The sequence below is a fragment of the Furipterus horrens genome, unplaced genomic scaffold (genome assembly GCF_987537825.1).
Source record: "Furipterus horrens unplaced genomic scaffold, mFurHor1.1.pri manual_scaffold_1, whole genome shotgun sequence".
NCBI classification, from domain to species: Eukaryota; Metazoa; Chordata; class Mammalia; order Chiroptera; family Furipteridae; genus Furipterus; species Furipterus horrens.
The window spans coordinates 117,656,586-117,675,991 of NW_028327171.1; the positions used below are offsets into that span (position 1 = coordinate 117,656,586).

General features: G+C 37.1%; 1 protein-coding gene across 1 annotated transcript in view; it reads left to right on the forward strand.

Moving 5' to 3' along the window:
• CNTNAP5 (contactin associated protein family member 5) overlaps positions 1-19,406 on the forward strand; it is a 1,232,224-nt gene that overhangs the window by 971,493 nt on the left and 241,325 nt on the right. Inside the window, exon 14 of the mRNA XM_090279100.1 lies at positions 10,883-11,039. Coding sequence (XP_090135226.1) covers positions 10,883-11,039 — 157 coding nt within the window. The remainder of the gene's footprint in view (positions 1-10,882; positions 11,040-19,406) is intronic.

A 19,406-nucleotide genomic window follows, 5' to 3' on the forward strand; every position in this document is an offset into this window, starting at 1 on the left:
CCTTGTTAATTTCTTTTTTTGTAAAATTTAGTTTAGTAAAATCTGTTGAAGAACTTTTTATGTTTTGAAATACTTCCATATATTTAAATTATTATTCATAAGATAGTAATTTATCTAAAACTACAGGCATAGGCAGTGATGGAGGTGTTTAATAAATACAATTTTTGAGCTAAATGGGATTCCCTCTAGAAATTGCTATTGCGTTCCTTTTGAGCATCAAATGTGAACTTAATATGTGTTTACTTTTTAAAGTAAAATAATTATTTATACTGTCAATTATTCATAATTTACCACTTCAAGGTAGAATAATATTGTCTTGGAATATTACCACATTGAAATTTTACTGCCTGCCTCCCTTGCCCACCTGCTGGTTAGCAGAAAAATGCACACTTCCTGCATTCAACCTGAGTTGCAGCTAAAAAAAAGATGAATTGTACTAGAGGAGCTTTGGGAAATTTTGGACGCTAATTTTGGAGAAAAAAATGGAGGAACAGCAGACCATATCCTAGGGCAGTCTCAACCTCAGTGCTATGAGAGGAATCTCATAAGCAGACTATTCCTCTCCAAGAAGCATCAACTAGAGGCAGCTCAACAACTGTCAGAAGGGCAGAGTGACTCTCAGTCAGCTAATTTAAAGGAAGGACACACCAAAGAGCAACAGAACAACCAAAACAAAAACACTACTGGAGAGTCCAAATAAAAGGCAAAAAGGGCATCTCAAGAGCATCTAGTTAAGGAGATCAAGGAGTCTGTACCACTGAATAACACCGATTCCTGCCATAGAAGGGCACATTACAAAGGCAAAAAATAAAAGCAGATCAATCTAAGAAGCAGAAACAAACAAGACCAGCACCCAAAATAACACCCTACCAAATAGAAACAACACTTACCAAAAGAAAAGGAGGAATTCCCAGAAGAAGGGATAGGTGAAATACAGGCAAGCAAATTATCAGATATGGAATTCAAAACAATAGTAATGAGGAAGCTCAATGAACTCAACGAACTCAAGGAAAACTACAACGAACTCCAGGGGAACTACAAAGAATTCCAGGGAAGCTACAAGGAACTTACTGAGAACTACATCAGCATAAAAAAAAGAAAAACATTTAAACTATCAGTAAGAAAAAAGAAGATAAAAAATACAATTACTGAACTGAAGAACACGGTAGAAGCAATCAAAAGCGGCCTAAAGGAAACAGAGGATGAATCAGTGAGTAAGAGGACAACGTAGAAAAAAAGTCCCAGACAATGCAACAAATAAAAAAATACATAAAAAGAATGAAGAGGGTTTGAGAGAACTGCAGAACAACATGAACCAAAACAATATCCATATCATAGGGATAAAAGAAGGGGAAGAGCAGGAGCACGGGATAAAAAACCTGATTGAAAAAGTAATGACAGACAAATTTTCTAACTTGGTGAGAGTAATAGTCATGCAGTCCAGGAAGCAGGGAGGGTGCCAATGAAGATGAACCCAAAAAGGCCCACTCCAAGGCACATCATAATTAAAATGGTAATTCAAAGACAAAGAGAGAATCCTAAAAGCAGCAAGAGAAAAACAGCAAATAACATACAAGGGACCTCTGATAAGACTATCAATATATTTTTCAAAAGAAACACTACAAGCCAGAAGGGAATGGCAAAAAATATTTCAAGCAATGAAAAACAAAGGCTTACAGCTGAGACTACTCTACCCAGCAAGGCTTTCTTTTAAACTGGAGGGTGAAATATGGAGTTTCCCAAACAAAGGAAGACTAAAAGAATACATCTTCATCAAACCAACATTGCAAGACATGCTAAAGGGAATGCTTTAAGAGAAAGAAGAAAAAGAGGGAGAGAAACACAGATACGAAAGAAAATAAATAAGTACCTGTCAATAATAACCTTTACTGTAAATGGATTAAATGATCCATCAAAAGACATAAGGCAGTGGGAAGAATATGAAAACATGATGCACACCTATGTTGTATACAAGAGACACACTTCAAAAAAAAAAAAAAAGATCTGTATAGACTGAAAGTAAAGAGATGGAAAAAACTATTCCAAGCAATTGGACATGAAAAGAAGCTGGAGTAGCAATACTTATACAGACAAAACAGATTTCATAGCAAAGGCCATAAAAAGAGACAAAGAAGGACATTTCATAATACTTAAGGGAACAATCCATCAAGAAAATATAAGCCTGGTAAACATATATGTACCTAATATAGGAGCACACAGATATGTAAGAAAAATCTTGAAAGACTACAAGAAGGGTATAAACAGCCACACATTCATAGTAGGGGACTTTAACACCCCATTGTCAATGATGGACAGATCTTGAAAGCAAAGAAACACCAAGGATATTAAGGCATTGAACAACACTCTAGATCAAATGGGCTTAGTTGATATATATAGATCTTTTCACCCCAAAGAAGCAAAATATACATTCTATTCAAGTGCATATGGAACATTTTCAAAGATAGATGACATGGTAGGACACAAAACAACCCTCATTAATTTAAGAAAAAATGAAATTATATCAAGCATCTTCTCAGATCACAATGCCTTAAAACTAGAAATCAACCTCAAGAAAAAAACTCAAAGACATCAAAACTCATGGAAAATATATAACATGCAATTAAATAATGAATGGGTTAACACAGAAATCAAGGTAGAAACCAAGAAGTTTCTGGAAACAAGCGATAATGAAAACACAGCCCAAAAGCTATGGTACATAACGAAAGCAGTTCTGAGAGGAAAGTTAATAGCAATACAGACCTACCTAAAAAGAATAGAAGAATATAAAAAAAAATCTAACACTACAGCTACAAGAACTAGAACAACAAAAACAAACAAAACCCAGAGCAGGTAGAAGGAAGGGAATCATCAAAATCAGAGCAGAATTAAGTGACATAGAGACCAAACAAACAATTCAAAAGGTCCACAAAAGTAGGAGCTGATTCTTTGAAAAGATAAACAAAATTGACAATGTTTTAGCCAGGCTCATCAAGAAAAAAAGAGAGAGGACCCCCCCACACACAAAAAAAAAAATTTAGAGGAGATCCAAGATGGCAGAGGAGTAAGTGGAAACTACACTAACTTCCTCCCAGGACCAGTCTAGATTTACAACTTAATTTTGGAGAAATCATTTAGAATAACCAAACGAACACTAGCTGGAAAGAAGTCTTATAGCTATGGAGAGACCGAAAAGGCCGCTACATCACTACGTGACCAGTAGGGAGTACAGAGACACGGAAAGGCTGGCTGTGCCCCCACGGGTGGCAGTTGAAGGGACTGAGAAACAGCTCAGCAGCTGGGGGTTCCCCCTGAGAAGGGCAGGGTCTAAACCCCAAGCTGGGCTTCCCAGACTACAGCAACAGAGTGAAGAGGGAAGACTCCAAAACTCATTCTATGAAGCTAGTATAACCCTAATTCCAAAACCAGGTCAAGACACAGCAAAGAAAGAAAACTACAGGCAAATATCGCTGATGAACATATATGCTAAAATCCTCAACAAAATATTGGCAAACCGGATCCAGCAACACATTAGGAAGATCATACACCATGATCATTGGGATTCATCCCAGGGATGCAAGGATGGTTTAATATTCACAAATCTATAAATGTAATACAACACATAAACAAAATGAAAGACAAAAACCACATGATCATATCAATAGATGCAGAAAAAGCATTTGATAAACTACAACACCCATTTATAGTGAAAATCACAATGATCAGTGGGAGACTATAAAGTAGTGCAGCTAACCGTCTTTAAAGTTTCTTTTCATTTAAAATTTGTTTTCACTTGAAAGTTAAACTATGTCTGTGGTATCATCAAAGATGTTTAATTTACAGGAAAGAAGAATGTCAAATGCCTTGCAACTGGATGTCTTTCCAATAGGACAGTCTTACAGATTTAGAGACTTGTTTGTGGGTTATGTTACATAAATTAATATGTGTTTTCTGTTTTCAAAAGGCATAAGTCTCTGATCTCATTACCTGAGTTATTGTCTGTATGCATAGGCCTCACTTAATAGTGTCTGCATCGCTGCCCCCTGAGACTCAACGATTTTGCTGAACTAAGTGGCTGGGTTGGTGAAGAATGGGGTGGTCTGTGGGCTTCATTTTAAAACTGGTTTCTCTTTTCTATCCTAATGGCTCAGACCAAAAGGGCCCAGAGGTCTGAGAGGGGGGAAACCTAAAATATTTTCCTCAGCCCAAACTAAGTATAATGGACAAAAGGGTTTTGGACAGGTGAGATGTGCCTGGCACACCTTCCTCCAAAGAAGTCCGTTTTTTCCCCCTAATATGGAACATTAATAAATTAATCCCTGCGTTTTGTCATCTAGTGGTTATGGATTGAATGATTTCTTTTAAACCTTTTGCCAAATCTGTTGCCCCCAGAATGGAACAAGGACCCCAGCCTGTTCAACCAAGCATGCCGTTGTCCAGGGACAGCCAACTGACCTGGACTCTGCACGATCCTTCCCCATGTGGGAAGGCCACCCTCCCCTCCACACCCCACACTCTTATTAGGGATTTCTGTACCCAAGTTTAGGTAGAACGACAACCACGTCCAGCTTAAAGCAGCTAGAGGAGCTTGAGACTTTTGCCCATTGTCCTTTATAATATTATAAAGGATCTTAATATCTGAGAGGGAGGGATTGTTATTTTTTATTGTTAAAATAGTTAATTAATCATTTATTTATTTCAAAAAAAGAAGAATATATGAAAGGGTGAAGTGGGAGAGCTTGTATGTACAAACCATGGGCATGGTCTTGGGGGTCATTGCTGGGGGGGGTGCTGGGTGAAGGGGAGTAATGGGGAAAAATTGGAACTATTGTAACAATTTGATCAATAGGATATACTTTAAAAATCAGAAACAAAAGAGAAGAAATCACAACCGTTATGACAGAAATACAAAGAATTGTAAGAAATTACTATGAACAACTATATGGCAAGTAACATGAAAACCTAGATGAAACAGACACATTTGTGGAAACATATAATCTTCCAAAACTAAATGAAGAAGAAGCAGAAAGCCTGAACAAACTGATAACAAAGAAGTGAAATTGAAACAGTAATCAAAAAACTCTTGGCACAGAAAACCACTGGACCAAATGACTTCACAGGTGAATTTTACAAAACATTTAGAGAAGAACTAACACCTCCTCTTCTCAAACTATTCCAAAAAAATCCAAGAGGAGTGAAGACTCCCAAACTCTTTCTATGAAGCCAATATTACCCTAATTCCAAAACCAGGCCAAGACACAACAAAGAAAGAACACTACAGGCCAATATCACTGATGAACATAGATGCTAAAAATCTCAACAGAATTTTGGCAAACCAGATCCAGCAACACATTAAAAAGATCATACACCACAATCACGTGGGATTTATCTCAGAGATGCAAGGATGTTTTAATATTTACAAATCAATAAATGTAATACAACACATAAACAAAATGAAAGACAAAAACCACATGTTCATATCAATAGATGCAGAAAAAGCATTTGATAAAGTACAACACCCATTTATAGTGAAAACACTCAGCAAAATGGGAATAGAGGGAGCATACCTCAACATAATAAAGGCCATATACGAGAAACCTGAACCCAACATCATACTCAATGGGCAAAAACCTAAAGTATTCCCCCTGAGATCAGGAACAAGACAAGGACGTCCACTCTCTCTACTTCTATTCAACATAGTATTGGAAGTTCTAGCCACAGCAATCAGAGAAGAAAAAGAAACAGAAGGCATCCAAATTGGAGAAAATGAAAAACTGTCATTATTTGCAGATGACATGATTGTATATATAGAAAATTCTATAGATTCCATTAATAAACTACTCAAGTGAATTTGGCAAAATAGCAGGGTACAAAGTCAATATTCAGCAATCGAAAGCATTTTTGTACACCAGAATTAAAATATCAGCAATAGAAACTAGGGAAAAAATTCCATTTACTATAGAAACAAGAAAGATAAATTACCTAGAAATAAATTAAAAAAGAGATAAATACTTGTACTTGGAAAACTATGTAACACTGAAGAAAGTAACTAAGGAAGATACGAATAAATAGAAGCATATACCATGTTCATGGTTGGGAAGAATCAACATCATTAAAATATCCATACTACCCAAAGTAATTTATAGATTTGACACAATTCCTATTAAAAGACCAATGACATTTTTCACAGACCTAGAACAAATACTTCAAATATGTATATGGAACCAAAAAAGACCCCAAATAGCCACAACAATCTTGAGACAGAAGAACACAGCAGGAGGAATCAAAATACCTGACATCAAACTATACTACAAAGCACTGTGATCAAAACAGTCTAGTACTGGCATAAGAACAGACATATAGATCAATGGAACAGAACAGAGAGCCCAGAAACAAATCCAGGTCTATATTATTAACTAATATTTGACATAGGGGGAAGGAACATCAAATGGAGTGAGAAGAGCCTCTTTAACATACATATGGTACTTTGAGAACTGGACGGGGACATTCAAAAAAGAAAGAAAGAAACTAGACCATCTACTTACACCACACACCAGAATAAACTCAAGATGGATCAAAGACTTAAATGTAAGATGTGACACCATAAAAGTTCTAGAGGAAAACATAGGCAGGAAATTTTCAGATATCTCACATAAGCAATATTTTCACTGACACATTTCTTATGGTAAGGGAAATAAAAGAAAAAGTAAACAAAAGAGACTACATCAAACTAAAGTTTTTCTGCTCATCAGAAGAAAACATTAGCAAGATGAAAAGGAAATCAACCATATGGGAAAATATAATGGCCAATGATAACTCAGACAAGGGATTGATTTCCAAAATATATAAAGAACTTACACATCTCAACACAAGAAGACAGACAGCCCAATCAAAACAAGGACCAAGGAACCCTGGCTGCTGTGACTCAGTGGATTGAGCTTGGCCTGTGAGCCAAGTGTCTCTGGTTAGATTCCCAGTCAGGGTACATAACTAGGTTGCATGTCAGGTCCCCTGTTGGGAGTGCAAGTGAGAGGCAACTACAGAGTAATGTTTCTGTCCTTCTCTTTTTCCTTTCCTCTCTCTCTAAAAATAAAATAAATAAACAAATTAATTAATTAGTTAAAAAAATAAACATGGCAAAGAACCTGAAAAAACACTTGTCCAAGGAGGATATGCAGTGGGTCCATAGGCATATGAAACAATGCTCAACATCACTCACCATCAGAGAGATACAAATTAAACCACAGTGAGATACAAATTTACACCAGTCAGAATGGCCATCATTAACAACTCAACAAACAACAAGTGCTGGTGAGGATGTGGAGAAAAGGGAACCGTAGGGCACTGTTGGTGGGAGTGCAGACTGGTGCAGCCACTATGGGAAATAGTATGGAATTTCCTCAAAAAAACTAAAAATGAAACTGCCTTTTGAACCAGCAATTCCACTGCTAGGATTGTACCTGAAGAATCCTGAAATACCAATTCAGAAGAACCTATGCACCCCTATGTTCATAGCAGCGCTATTTACAATAGCCAAGTGCTAGAAACAGCCTAGGTGCCCATCTGTAGATCAGTGAATTAAAAATCAGTGGTACATTTACACAATGAAATACTATGCAGCAGAAAGAAAGGACTCCTGCCATTTGCAACAACATGGATGTAACTAGAGAGAATTATGCTTAGCAAAATAAGCCAGTCAATGAAAGAAAAATACCATATGATATCACCTGATACAGGAGACTAATGAACAACACAAGCAAATTAAAAAATTAAACAAAGAACAGAGTAACAGTTATCAGGGGTGGGGAGGAGGGAGAGAAGGAACATAAGTAAGGGAAGTTCTCAGTAAAATAACTAGTATAAATATCCCATGGACATGGACAATGGGGTGGGGATTTACTGGGAGAAGGGGTGGGTTGTGTGGGGGGGAGCAATGAGGGGAAAAGTGGGTCAATTGTAACAGAAAAACAATTAAAATAAAATGTTAAAAATGAAAAATAAATAAAAATTAAAATTAAAAAAAGGCTAAAGGCTTAAGTTCATAAAACCAGATGAATTGTCAAGTAATAAATAAAAGAAAAAAAGAAAGAAATTTTACCTAGGCAGGATTTAATTTTTATGCAACTCCTGAATTACAAACATATAATTGAATAATTTATATCTATGGATAGTAACAAATTTCTCTGAATTATCCTCACTGCTGAATTGACAATTTGAGTCTTCCAGAAACCTGTAGATCATGAGAAATAGATAAGGAAAGTACTATGAAAAACAGAAGTATCTCAGGGTATGTAATCAGGGATAGATAGCCTGAAGGACTATACTCATGCTAAAATTTCACCCTTCATTCTGCCTATAAAATTTCAGTCCCTTCTATTAGCTTTTAAAGCTAGATTTACAGTTAGAGATGTCTTTTAACCAGTGTTTTTTAAAAAGAATTATTCTAAACAGTGAATTCATTTTCCATCATTTCAAACAACTATAAATCATTGAACACTATTTTAAATGTATTGTTTTCTTTTTAAATCCCACCTCAGATTAGCCACATTCAAGTGATCTAGAGTGCTGGTAGGTTTATTTAGAGCATAAAGCTCTTTTAGGACTGAAGTAAGCTTAGGTGGTAACACAAGGGTAAAACACTGTGTATTTAAACATGTTTGCCCATGTTGGCTTTGGGTCCAAGAAATGGAAGGATTTCTCAACTTCTCCTTCCTTCTATCACTGCCCAGGACTCTTCTCCATAATCTAGAATCCAAATCACATAGTAAAGTTCAATGTCATCATGGGTTATTGTATACATAAGCTAAAGCAAAGTTGTAATCATACTAATAACATCATTATTAATGACATGAGTTCTGAAAAAATAATTTGTGCATAGCTTCTGGTGCATATGCTCCTTTTCAGTAGTTTTGCCAACTCTTACCTAATGTCATAAGGCCCCTTAGAAATTCCATAAGCAGCACAAGGCCTTGTGGTGTTTTGAACCCATCAGTCCTTATACTGATAAGGCTCAGAGTCTTTTCTTCATGTCTTGACATTAGAATAAAGCTGGCCAAAAGCTGTAGTACGTTTATACAATGGAATATTACATGGCCACAAAAAATGAAGGAAATCTTATGTTTTGCTACAGCATGTTTGGAAGTGGAGAATATAATGTTCAATGAAATAAGATAGAGGAAGACAAAAACCGTATGATCTCACTTATATGTGGGTTCTAATGAACAAAATAGAAACAGACATAGATATATTGAACAGACTGACAACTGTCAAAAGGGAGGGATAAGGGGTAGCCTGGATTAAAGAAGGTGAGGGAATTAGCCAAAGATTATATATGCATGATCCATAGACAAGGACAACAGTGTGGTGATAGCCAGAGGGTAAGGGATTGAGGGCTGGATGGAGGTGGAGAAGAGGAGTGAGGGAAAAGGTGGATAGCCGTAATAGTATTTACAATAAAAATAAAGTTATAAAAGAAAGTAAACTGTAATTAAAAATAAAAATAAACATAAAAGAAAATAAGGAAAATAGAGAAACAAATGAACATGCATATATGAAAGCAGGAGGGTGATTGTTAAATTTTCTTCTCAGATGTTCTATCTTTGTGTTTCCTTCCCTGTGTAGTACTAGATGGAGCACAACAAACACAGAAACGGAATTTAAAGTGGGACATATTTGTTTTAATTCATGACTCAGCAGATGTAGGCAGGAAAATAATCTGTACCCTAACAAATTTAGAAAATTGAATTTATTTTCTAATGGCAGAAATTTCTTCAAAGGTGAAAGAACAAAGCATAATTTAGATAATACATATAAGGTATATAATATAATTTTGTATGTACCTTAGATATGAATTCTGTCCAGAAAAACTTTAGCCATTGTTAATATAAGAAGAAAGGTTTGTGCAACATTGGTATAACCTGGCAGTCAAGGAGAGTGGACTGGAATGTGTATATGTGAGCAATGTTGACTTCACTTGTACTAGTCAGTGGGGGAGGTAGATGCTGTTGAATGAGTATGTGTACTGTGTGGTCTTTGCATTCAAAAGGAGCAGGTAGAGCAATAAATCTGCATCAGATTTTTCATTAAGCTTGAACATTCCTCTGCAGAAACTATTTGGATGATTCAGAAGGCCACAGCTATGAGCAACTGGTGATTGGCAGCTTCATCACAACAATGTGCTCATCCATGCATCATGTCTCATGCAGTTTTGTGTGTGTGTGTGTGTGTGTGTGTGTGTGTGAAACATCTAATAACCCAGGTGACTTAGCCCCCCTACAGCACAGATTTGACACCCTGAGACTTCTGGATTTTCCCCAAACTAAAATCATCTTCGAAAGGGTAGAGATTTCAGACTGTTGAAGAGATTCAGGAAAATACAGTGGTATAGCTGATGGCAATTTAGAGAACTTGTGTGAGGTTCTGAGGTGTCTACTTTGAAGAGAACTGAGGCATTATTGTCTTATGTACAATGTTTCTTGTATCTTGTATCTTCTTCAATGAGCATCTCTATTTTTTATATTATATGGCTGAATACCTTCAGGAAAGATCTTATGCTTGTGTGTGTGTGTAAATTTTACTCTTAAGTATGGGCCTGTTTATTTACTCAGTTGTGACACCTTCCTTATTTGGTAAGCATTTAATAATGTTTTGTGACCCTGCCTTTGAACAATATAGTACTACTGTATATGAATCTTTTCATGAAAATGTTGGTTATAGGTACAAATGTATATAGATATAGATATCTTTCTATATACATCTATGTGAGTATTAGAGAGATAGAGGAAAGGCAATGCTCTTTAAGACATTTTTAATCTTATTTCTGTGACACTTGATTTGTTATTTTAGGCATGCTCCCCTCTGAGTTGTGAAATACTTTGTCTTTCAGATGGAGTACCCTTTACCTGGTGGATTGGCCGGTCAAAGGAAAGGCACCCTTACTGGGGAGGTGCTCCACCTGGAGTTCAACAATGTGAATGTGGCCTGGATGAGATTTGCCTGGACATTCAGCACTTTTGCAATTGTGATGCTGACAAATATGAATGGTAATGGGATAATGACATTTCTGCAGGTGTGGAGGAAACACATTAATTGATGCATAACATTTCACCTAAGAGAAAAGGACATGAATAAGAAATTCAGCATAAACTTGGGCATTCTAATGACTGTGATAGTTTCTAACTTTGAAGATTGCCAATTCTAGTGCTTTTAAGGCTATTACTGATGTTTATAAAGCTTATTGTCCAATCATCAACCCTTAATATTCTGAACATCTTATTTCAAACAAAATAATGAAATTTAATATTTAGCTTTGTGATTTAGTCAATGTTTTTTTTTAATGTGTTTTATTGATTATAATGTTACATTTGTCCCAATTTCCCTTCCCTCTTCTCCCCTCCACCCGGTAGCCCCCCTCCCTCCAGTTGTTCCCCCCTTTTAGACCATGTCCATTAGTTGTGCATATAGTTCTTCTCAACCTCTCTCTGTCTATTCCATTCCCTCCTACCATGCTCCTTAATTCCTATATCATCTCTCTCCTCTCCCCCTTCCCCCTCCCTGCTGACCTCCCCCCAATATGCTCCCCATACCTATAGTTCTTTTTCCACTCTCGTTGCCTGTTTAGTTTGCCTTTGTTTCAATTCCCTAGCTTCTGTTGTTGTTTCTTGTGATGCAGTTTTCATTTTAGTGTTCATAGTTTTGATCCTCCTTTTTCTAAACCAGTCCCTTTAACATCTCATATAACAGTGGTTTGGCTCTAATGAACCCTTTCAGTTTTATTTTGTCCTGGAAACACTTTCTCTGCCCTTCTATTCTGAATGACAGTTTCGCTGGATAGAGTATTCGTGGTTGTAGGTTTTGGATTTTCATTACTTTGAATATTTCTTGCCAGTCCCTTCTTGCCTGCAGGGTCTCCCTTGAGAAGTCAGCTGATAGTCTAATTGGGGCCCCTTTGTACATGATTCTTTTCTTCTCTCTTGCTGCTTTTAAGATTCTCTCTTTATCTTTAACTTTTGACATTTTGATTATAATGTGTCTTGGAGTGGTTCTCCCTGGGTCCAGTTTTTTTGGAACTCTCTGTGCTTCCTGGACCTGTAAGTTTATTTCCTTCCCCAAGTTTGGGAAGTTCTGCTTTACTATATTTTCACTTAATTTTTCAATTTCTAGTTCATCTTCTTTGCCCTCTGGCAAACCAATGATTCTTATGTTAGATCTTTTATAGATGTCCCAGAGGTTTCTGATCCTCTCATCATTTTCCTTGCTTCCCATTTTTTCTCCCTGCACTGGTTGACTGTTTGTTCCTTCTTTGTGTTCTGGTTTGTTGATTTGAACTCTGGATTTTATTTCCTCACCATCTGTCTCGTATGTGGTTTTGTTCCTTTCAGTATGAGTGTTTTTCAATTCTTTCTCATCTTTTTCCAGATCTTTTGTCAATTCTGTAAGCCACCTGATAACAATGGCCCTGAACTGAGCCTCTGACAGGTTTCTTATTTGTTTATCTGTCAGATTCTTCATCTGTTGCCTGGTGAGCTGCGCCACCGGGATTTCTATAGTTGTCTGCCTCATTTTGACAGATGCGTTTTGTTTTCTTGGGCCGGCTATAGGGGGCTGTGCCTGTGTACTCGTCACAACCCAGCGACCGGCACCGATCCGCAACCTTTTTCGCCCGTGCTTTGTTGTCACTGCCCAGCGACCAGTGGCGATCCGCAACCTATTTTGCAGCGCTGTGGCGCTTTGTGTGGGGGCGGGGGTCCAAGATGGATTCACACAGTTATTCCACTAGGAGACCGGGATCCGTCCTCCCGCCCCCTGGGCCTCACTGTTCGAGGCGATGTGGTGGCTGCTTCTCCCAGCGTTGGGGTCGCGAGCCGCCGGGGTTTGACTGCAGCTGGGATTGTCCTTCCTGCCGCTGTCCCTGGTGCGACCGCAAACAGCACCACCCACTTTTGCTCTTCCTACCTGCCCAAAGAGCGCTGCTGGTTTATAACTTCATACGTTGGGCTTCCGTGTAGTTTTATTTTTTGGAATTTCTAGTTATCTTTTGTTTTGAAGTAGTTGTATTCCTCTCTAGTTGTAGAGGGAGGCCGAGCATGTTTGTCTAATCCTCCATCTTGGCCGGAAGTCTCAATGTTTCTATAATGTGTAGAATACAGGTTTTGAGAGGGTGAGCAAAAGAAGATAAGAATATGTAATTATACAGAAAGTTTTTTTATTCTCTCATTTCCCCACTGTTTTAGTCACCAGCCAAACCTATTATTGCCAATAAAAATATAGCAAAGAAAATTAATGTTCATTGACCATCTGTTTAATTCCACAACAACCTACTAATTCCTTATTATTTTCTCATTGTTTCATCTTATGGTTAAAGAATGTGGATTGCAAAGAAGTTAAATAATGTTCATAAGGTCAACATCTATTAAAAGGCAGATTCAGAATTTACAGATATAGCTAGCTGAGGCTAGAGTCTCTCTTACTCTGTCACACCAAGTTATTTTTGTTAGATACATATAGATTTTAGTTCCTGTTTATAGTTCCTTTGTCCTCCATGTGAACTGCTTGTTTTCCACTGTACTGATTATGAAAAAAATGCACAGAACACTTCCAAACTCACTTTGATTTTGACTGAGTTTAAAACATTCTTTGGTTTTGGCTTTGAATTTTGCTTGTTTCATCAAATGCTGCTTAATAATTAGGAATTCCTATGTCAAGCTAATTTCAACCCAGTTGAAATTTAACTACATTTCCTTCGCTGTTAAACAACAGGGAATGTTTCTAATTAAATTTAAGACTGAGTCAATATCTCAGTTATGCAAGGAAAGGATCATTTTGATTCATCAGATTCTACTAGATGAACCACCTCTTCAGAATGCTGTAGGGCTGCTAGAGCTCCAAGACAAGGTACTTGGGTGCCTTCTCCAAACCTAAAAATATTGACATGGGCTAATTAATAAGAAATTGACTGGAGGTAGGATAGACTTCTTCATTTTTTGGGCCCCCACCATACCCTGCATTGACTTCTATCACAGCACTATGGATGCCTGCAAATGAATTATTACTCATGTCTCTGTTCATACTTTGTCTCTCCAGACATTTTCCTGTACTGAAGTTAGCTGAATTGATGAATTTAAAAGATCTTTGAGGAGAAATTATTGCAAAATGGCATCTTCAATTTGAGAGCTTTGTGGGAAGGGTTCAATTGTTGTGTTGCCAGGAAAACATGTTCAAAATTACATACAACCAGAAACTTAAATGCACTCAATTTTTTATTCTTTAATTCTCATTCAGGAGAGATAACATTAGAAATTCATAGGTGTACATATAGTCTTGAATGGAAACACCTTTATTGTATTGTGTGTAACCAGAGAAGTTGATGTAAGAAGTAGAGTATAAAGAATTATTGAGAGGGGGAAGTGTTTTAATTACCTTCAACACTCATGGGCCAAATATAGGTGAGATTCTGAAAGTACATTCTACCATTGTGATGAGGAGGAAGAGGCTAAGATTCTAATTTAACTCCTCCAGATTTTATTCATTGTCCTTTGACAATTCATTGTTTGTCATAAATAAGTCTGGAAAATAATTTGTTACACAAGAAATTGTATGCCACATGTCTACTGAGTGCCTGGTCTGAGACAGTTCTAAGGAGTCTCTGTGCAGAAAACTCCAGGCATTATAGTCTCTGCCCTTGAGGAACTTGTTGCATGGTAGAAAATAAAAAGCTAGTTAGTTAGCAATAAATGGACCAGTATGATTAATTTGGTAATAAAAAGAAGCACAGCTGTGCCCATAACTGGGGTGGGTATGGTATGAGATAGCTAGATTTCAAGGAAAAGTGGTAGTTAAATTTTGAAGGATCATAAGGTGGTTAAAGTTAGTTTAATACAGGTGGGTGGAAACTCCATGTGTTCAGACTGGGAAAGACAGAATAAAATAAAAAGTATTACTTTCCCAAAACACAGTCATATTGATGTGGTTGTTGCACAGTTTTTATTTGGAGGACTTACAAGAGATGAAGGCAAGAAAGAGAGTTGAATCCAAATCCTGAGGCTTCTTGTATGCAAAATAACAATGAGATAGTTTGTAACAAGGATTATAGACATAGACTCTACATTCAGGTATGAATCATGGCAGAGCCTCTGGAAATGCATTATTTATTTTTACCTATTCAACTCTATTACTTATTGCAGAAATAAAAGTATAAAAACTGACATAATCACATAACACTTTTTCACCCCCATTCTTGGCTAACTTGGTCAAGCTGGTTTTTCAATTATTTCAAATTTTTGTTTCAGACAGCCATGCCCCTTTCAGCATCACTGGTTCTCTGCATGGTCCTAAGAAACCTCAAATATATTTCCCTTGTAAAATTTTCTCAAGTTCCTGCTCTTGGTAAAGTTAATCTGAAAACTGATTTGGGATACTATAGCATCTAAGTCTGATAAATACCAGTTTAACATGTTACAACTCCTAAATAATGTCACTTAAAAATTTTACCTATCATATACTGAAATGTTCTTATTTAACCTAATATATCTCAAGTGTCACATAATAACCTCAACAACTCTTGAGGTTTCTTTATTATCTCCTTTCACCAGAAAAGAACACTGAGGGTCTGAGATAAAAAATGGCTTGGTTAAGGTAACATGACGAAAAGAGTAGATTTGGGTTCCAGCTGAATTCAAGGCTCTCTTACTGACTACATCAAAGGAGCTGCTAAATTGGGATTTTGGATCATGGTCACTAAGGACTCCAGAGAGATCTTTCCCAGGAACTCTTAAGTTATATCATAGAAACCCATCTTTCTTTTTGCTATTGTAATGGATAACATTTTTATAATCAATGATTGTTTGCAAATGAACTTCTCTTTGATTTAATGATTCAACCTATAGTAATACTCCCTCTCAGGTAATTTCTGACCCAGCTACTTCAAACTGATGGACTCCTTAGAGTGGAAAGAAAACAAGGGATAGATTCAATCAAGAGATAGTACAGGAGAGTGATGAACTGTGTGGAAAGTGGAACATCAGACATTCATATCGAGGGATACAATGGATGCTTATGAATGAATATAATGAATAATAGTACAGGGATACAGAGGATAGTTGTACAGGGATACAGGAGATGGGAGAAAAATAAATAAATCGAGTTATTTCCTTTCTACCCATCCTATCTTCCTGGCCAAATGCACCTTTTACTTGGTAGTTACATTTTGTTGTTTTATTCATTAAATTCTTACTTAAAGTATATATCCCGAGGCAATGTAATACTGACTTGTTTACACCAATGATCCCATGTCTAGATTTCATATTGTTTATAGACAGAATGTTTATGGTATATCTGATAAAAGAGAATAAAAGGCATCACTCACTTAAGAAAAAGAAGAAATAACCCCAAAATGGGGAATAGGAACTTATAACCAGAGTTTGATAGTTCAAAACCAACATATCACATTATTATCTTACAGAATTCTAGACTGTATAATATAGTTTATAATTTGCCAAGGGTAGCATTTAGGAACTCACTTGTTTGTTTCTTTTATATTTAATAATGTCGCCATTCTATCATCTATTAGGAAAATAACTAATATAAACTATGACCTATTATTTTTAGAAAACAAAACATAGCTATGAAATACTCATTATATACTGATAAGAAACAATTAAAGATGTAGACTTAGGCTGCTCTTATATATTTCACCATTCCTTTATGATAAACCTCTTACTTGTGAGTTTTCACCATTAAAGAAAAAATGCAATGAACATTTTTGAATCTTGAATTATACTTTTATTCCCACTTTTAAAAGCATTATTTCTATTGTATGGACTACTTGTTTAGAGTTGTTAAATTATCCTCTTTTCTCTTTTGATGAATGTGGCCAAATTGTTGAAGGGACTTAGGACTTTATACAGAGCACAAAAGAGTCAGTTCAGAACTGGCTGCCCTGACTCTGCAACGAAAAAACCTTGTCCCACAGGGTATGCAAAACTCACCAGAGGAAAAACAGGGCCACAAAGAAAGACATTAGTCACAACTTCTTTTTGCTCATAACTTTTTGGAACCCTTAGCCAAGTGTATATGGAAAGTTCTGACAGAACCGTGGTGACACTGTTCCTCATTTTTCTCTGTGTTTGTCATTTCTACAGTGCTTGGTGCTGCTTTCTAGACCCATGGTAATACTCTGGCACTCTAGGCTAGCTCCAAATCAATCCCAGAGTCTCTTCATTTCTTTCAAAGTATAGTCTTCATCATTAAGAAGGAGAAAGATGAGGAAGAAGAGAAAAAGTAGAAGGAAAGGGGGAAGAAATGGTTCTTTGCAAATATACCTTACAGGTTTTTAGTGAAAACATTGTGAAATAGCACATGTAATACATTTAGAACTTACACAATTGAACTCACATTTGGAACTCATATCTACTTTTGCTGGTAGCATACTCATTTTCTGGATTTAAGGTGCGATTTACTTCTAAGTAATATTTTGTTATGTAATGAGATGATCAAATCCTGGATTTGTCACTTATGAACTATAGATTGTAAATCACTTAGCTACTCTGATATTCAAGTTTTTATTCTATGAAAAATATAAAATAAAACAAAAATATTTTCTGAGGAGTATGGGCTGAGTTAGCAATAATTTGTGCATCTAGCCAATGCACCATATATTTAGTTCTAAAAAATATGTTAGTCATCATTTCTATTATTCTTTTTATTTTTACACCATCTTAAATAAACTGTAAAAGGCAACATTTATTTATAGAAGTTAAACTAATTCATAAGAAATGTATATACACATATATACAATAACATAAGATAATTAAATAACATAGCAAAAAATAAAATCTATAATTCAGCCAGTAAACTCTAAGTGAAATGACAAAAGAACACTGAAGTTCCCTTTCCCAATAAAAGGGCTGTCCTCTGGAACTTTCATAGCAAAATTCATCATGTACTGGGTGGGTCTGCCGGAAACAGAAATAAGCTAGGAAATTTCTTGTAAATGTGTAACCAAAGAGTTTGTAGACAACCAGAACTCCTGTCAAGGTGACCATGTGTAACCTTGGGTAACATAAGCCTTGAAAATTATTGCAAATTAGTGAACTGAAATATAATCAACTGAATTGTATCTTGTGTGAAGAAAGAAAGCTGTGTGAATGGAATGGGAATGAGATGGCCAGACTGAGATCCAGAAAGATAGCTCAAGAACTTAAGGCCTCTTGCTGTTAGCCCAGAACTGCCCTGAGATAATGTAGACTAAGTGTGGGAAATTACAGCTTTCATTCAAATCCACGAGAAAGCTGCTTTCTGTGGGAGTGAGAGTAGGCCTGGAGAACAGGAAAACATGGTGGTTTTAGCAAAGGCTTTGCCATTCAAACCTGGCCTCTCCGCTTGCAAATGATGCATCCTGAGAAGTTTGGTCACCTCTGAACCTCAGTTTCCTCATCTGTACAAGGCAGGCAATGATTATAACATCATCATAGGGTTGTTCTCAGGATTAAAAAAATAAGATATAAAACTCTACTTTGATGTTCGCATGGCCAGGGAAAGGCAACAGGCAACTCCTACACTCAGTTCCTGTGATATTAAGTGCTCAGTTGATTCACAAATCCATCAGTAGTTTCTTAAAATAGAGATCCCAAACTGGAGCAGTGCCTCTAAGTTATGGATCACTTTCTTTAGAATGAAGATATCCCTGTAAAAGATGATTATGGTTTTAAATAATATTTTATTGTTCACTCTATTATGTTGAGTATTTTAGAATTCAAATTCAACCTGTAAGAATTAGAGACCTCAGAGAGGGAAGATGGCAGCAGAGTAAGTAGCAGTGTTGTCTGCTTGCTCCTATCGTGGAAAGCTTGGGAGACAGACAGGGAAACGAATGAGTGAGTACAACCTTCCAACAGCTCGAGTGAGGAAGGGGGAGTGAGAGCGGAGGGGAAAGGGGCAGAAGGCCTGCCAGCGCTCTTGGGAGGAGTCACTGGACCCACCAGGCCCCACGCTCCTACCAGACCGCACCCGAGAGGGGCAGCTGCAAACTGGCTCACTGCCTGGAATCTACTTGGAGACTGCTGCCTACTGCGGGTGCAGTGAACAGTGGAGTCCCATAGGGAAACAATAGAAAGGTTTCTGTGAACCGGCCAGAGGTGCGGGAGGACAGCAATTGGCCCAGACTGTGGGAAACTGTATGATCTGAATCTGGGTGGAGATCCCCTGGACAGACAGGTCTGGGCCAGTGACCCCACAGCCCCAGATGCATGCATCACGATGCCACTTAAAAGAGAGAAGCAGAACTGGGCCAGGAGAGCTGCGTTAGAAACACAGTCTTGGTCAGAGCTCCAGCCCGGAGGGCAGGATGCGCAGGTGAACAGGGAGACAGCGAGTGAACCAGACTTTGGGAAGCTGTGTGAACTGATACTGGT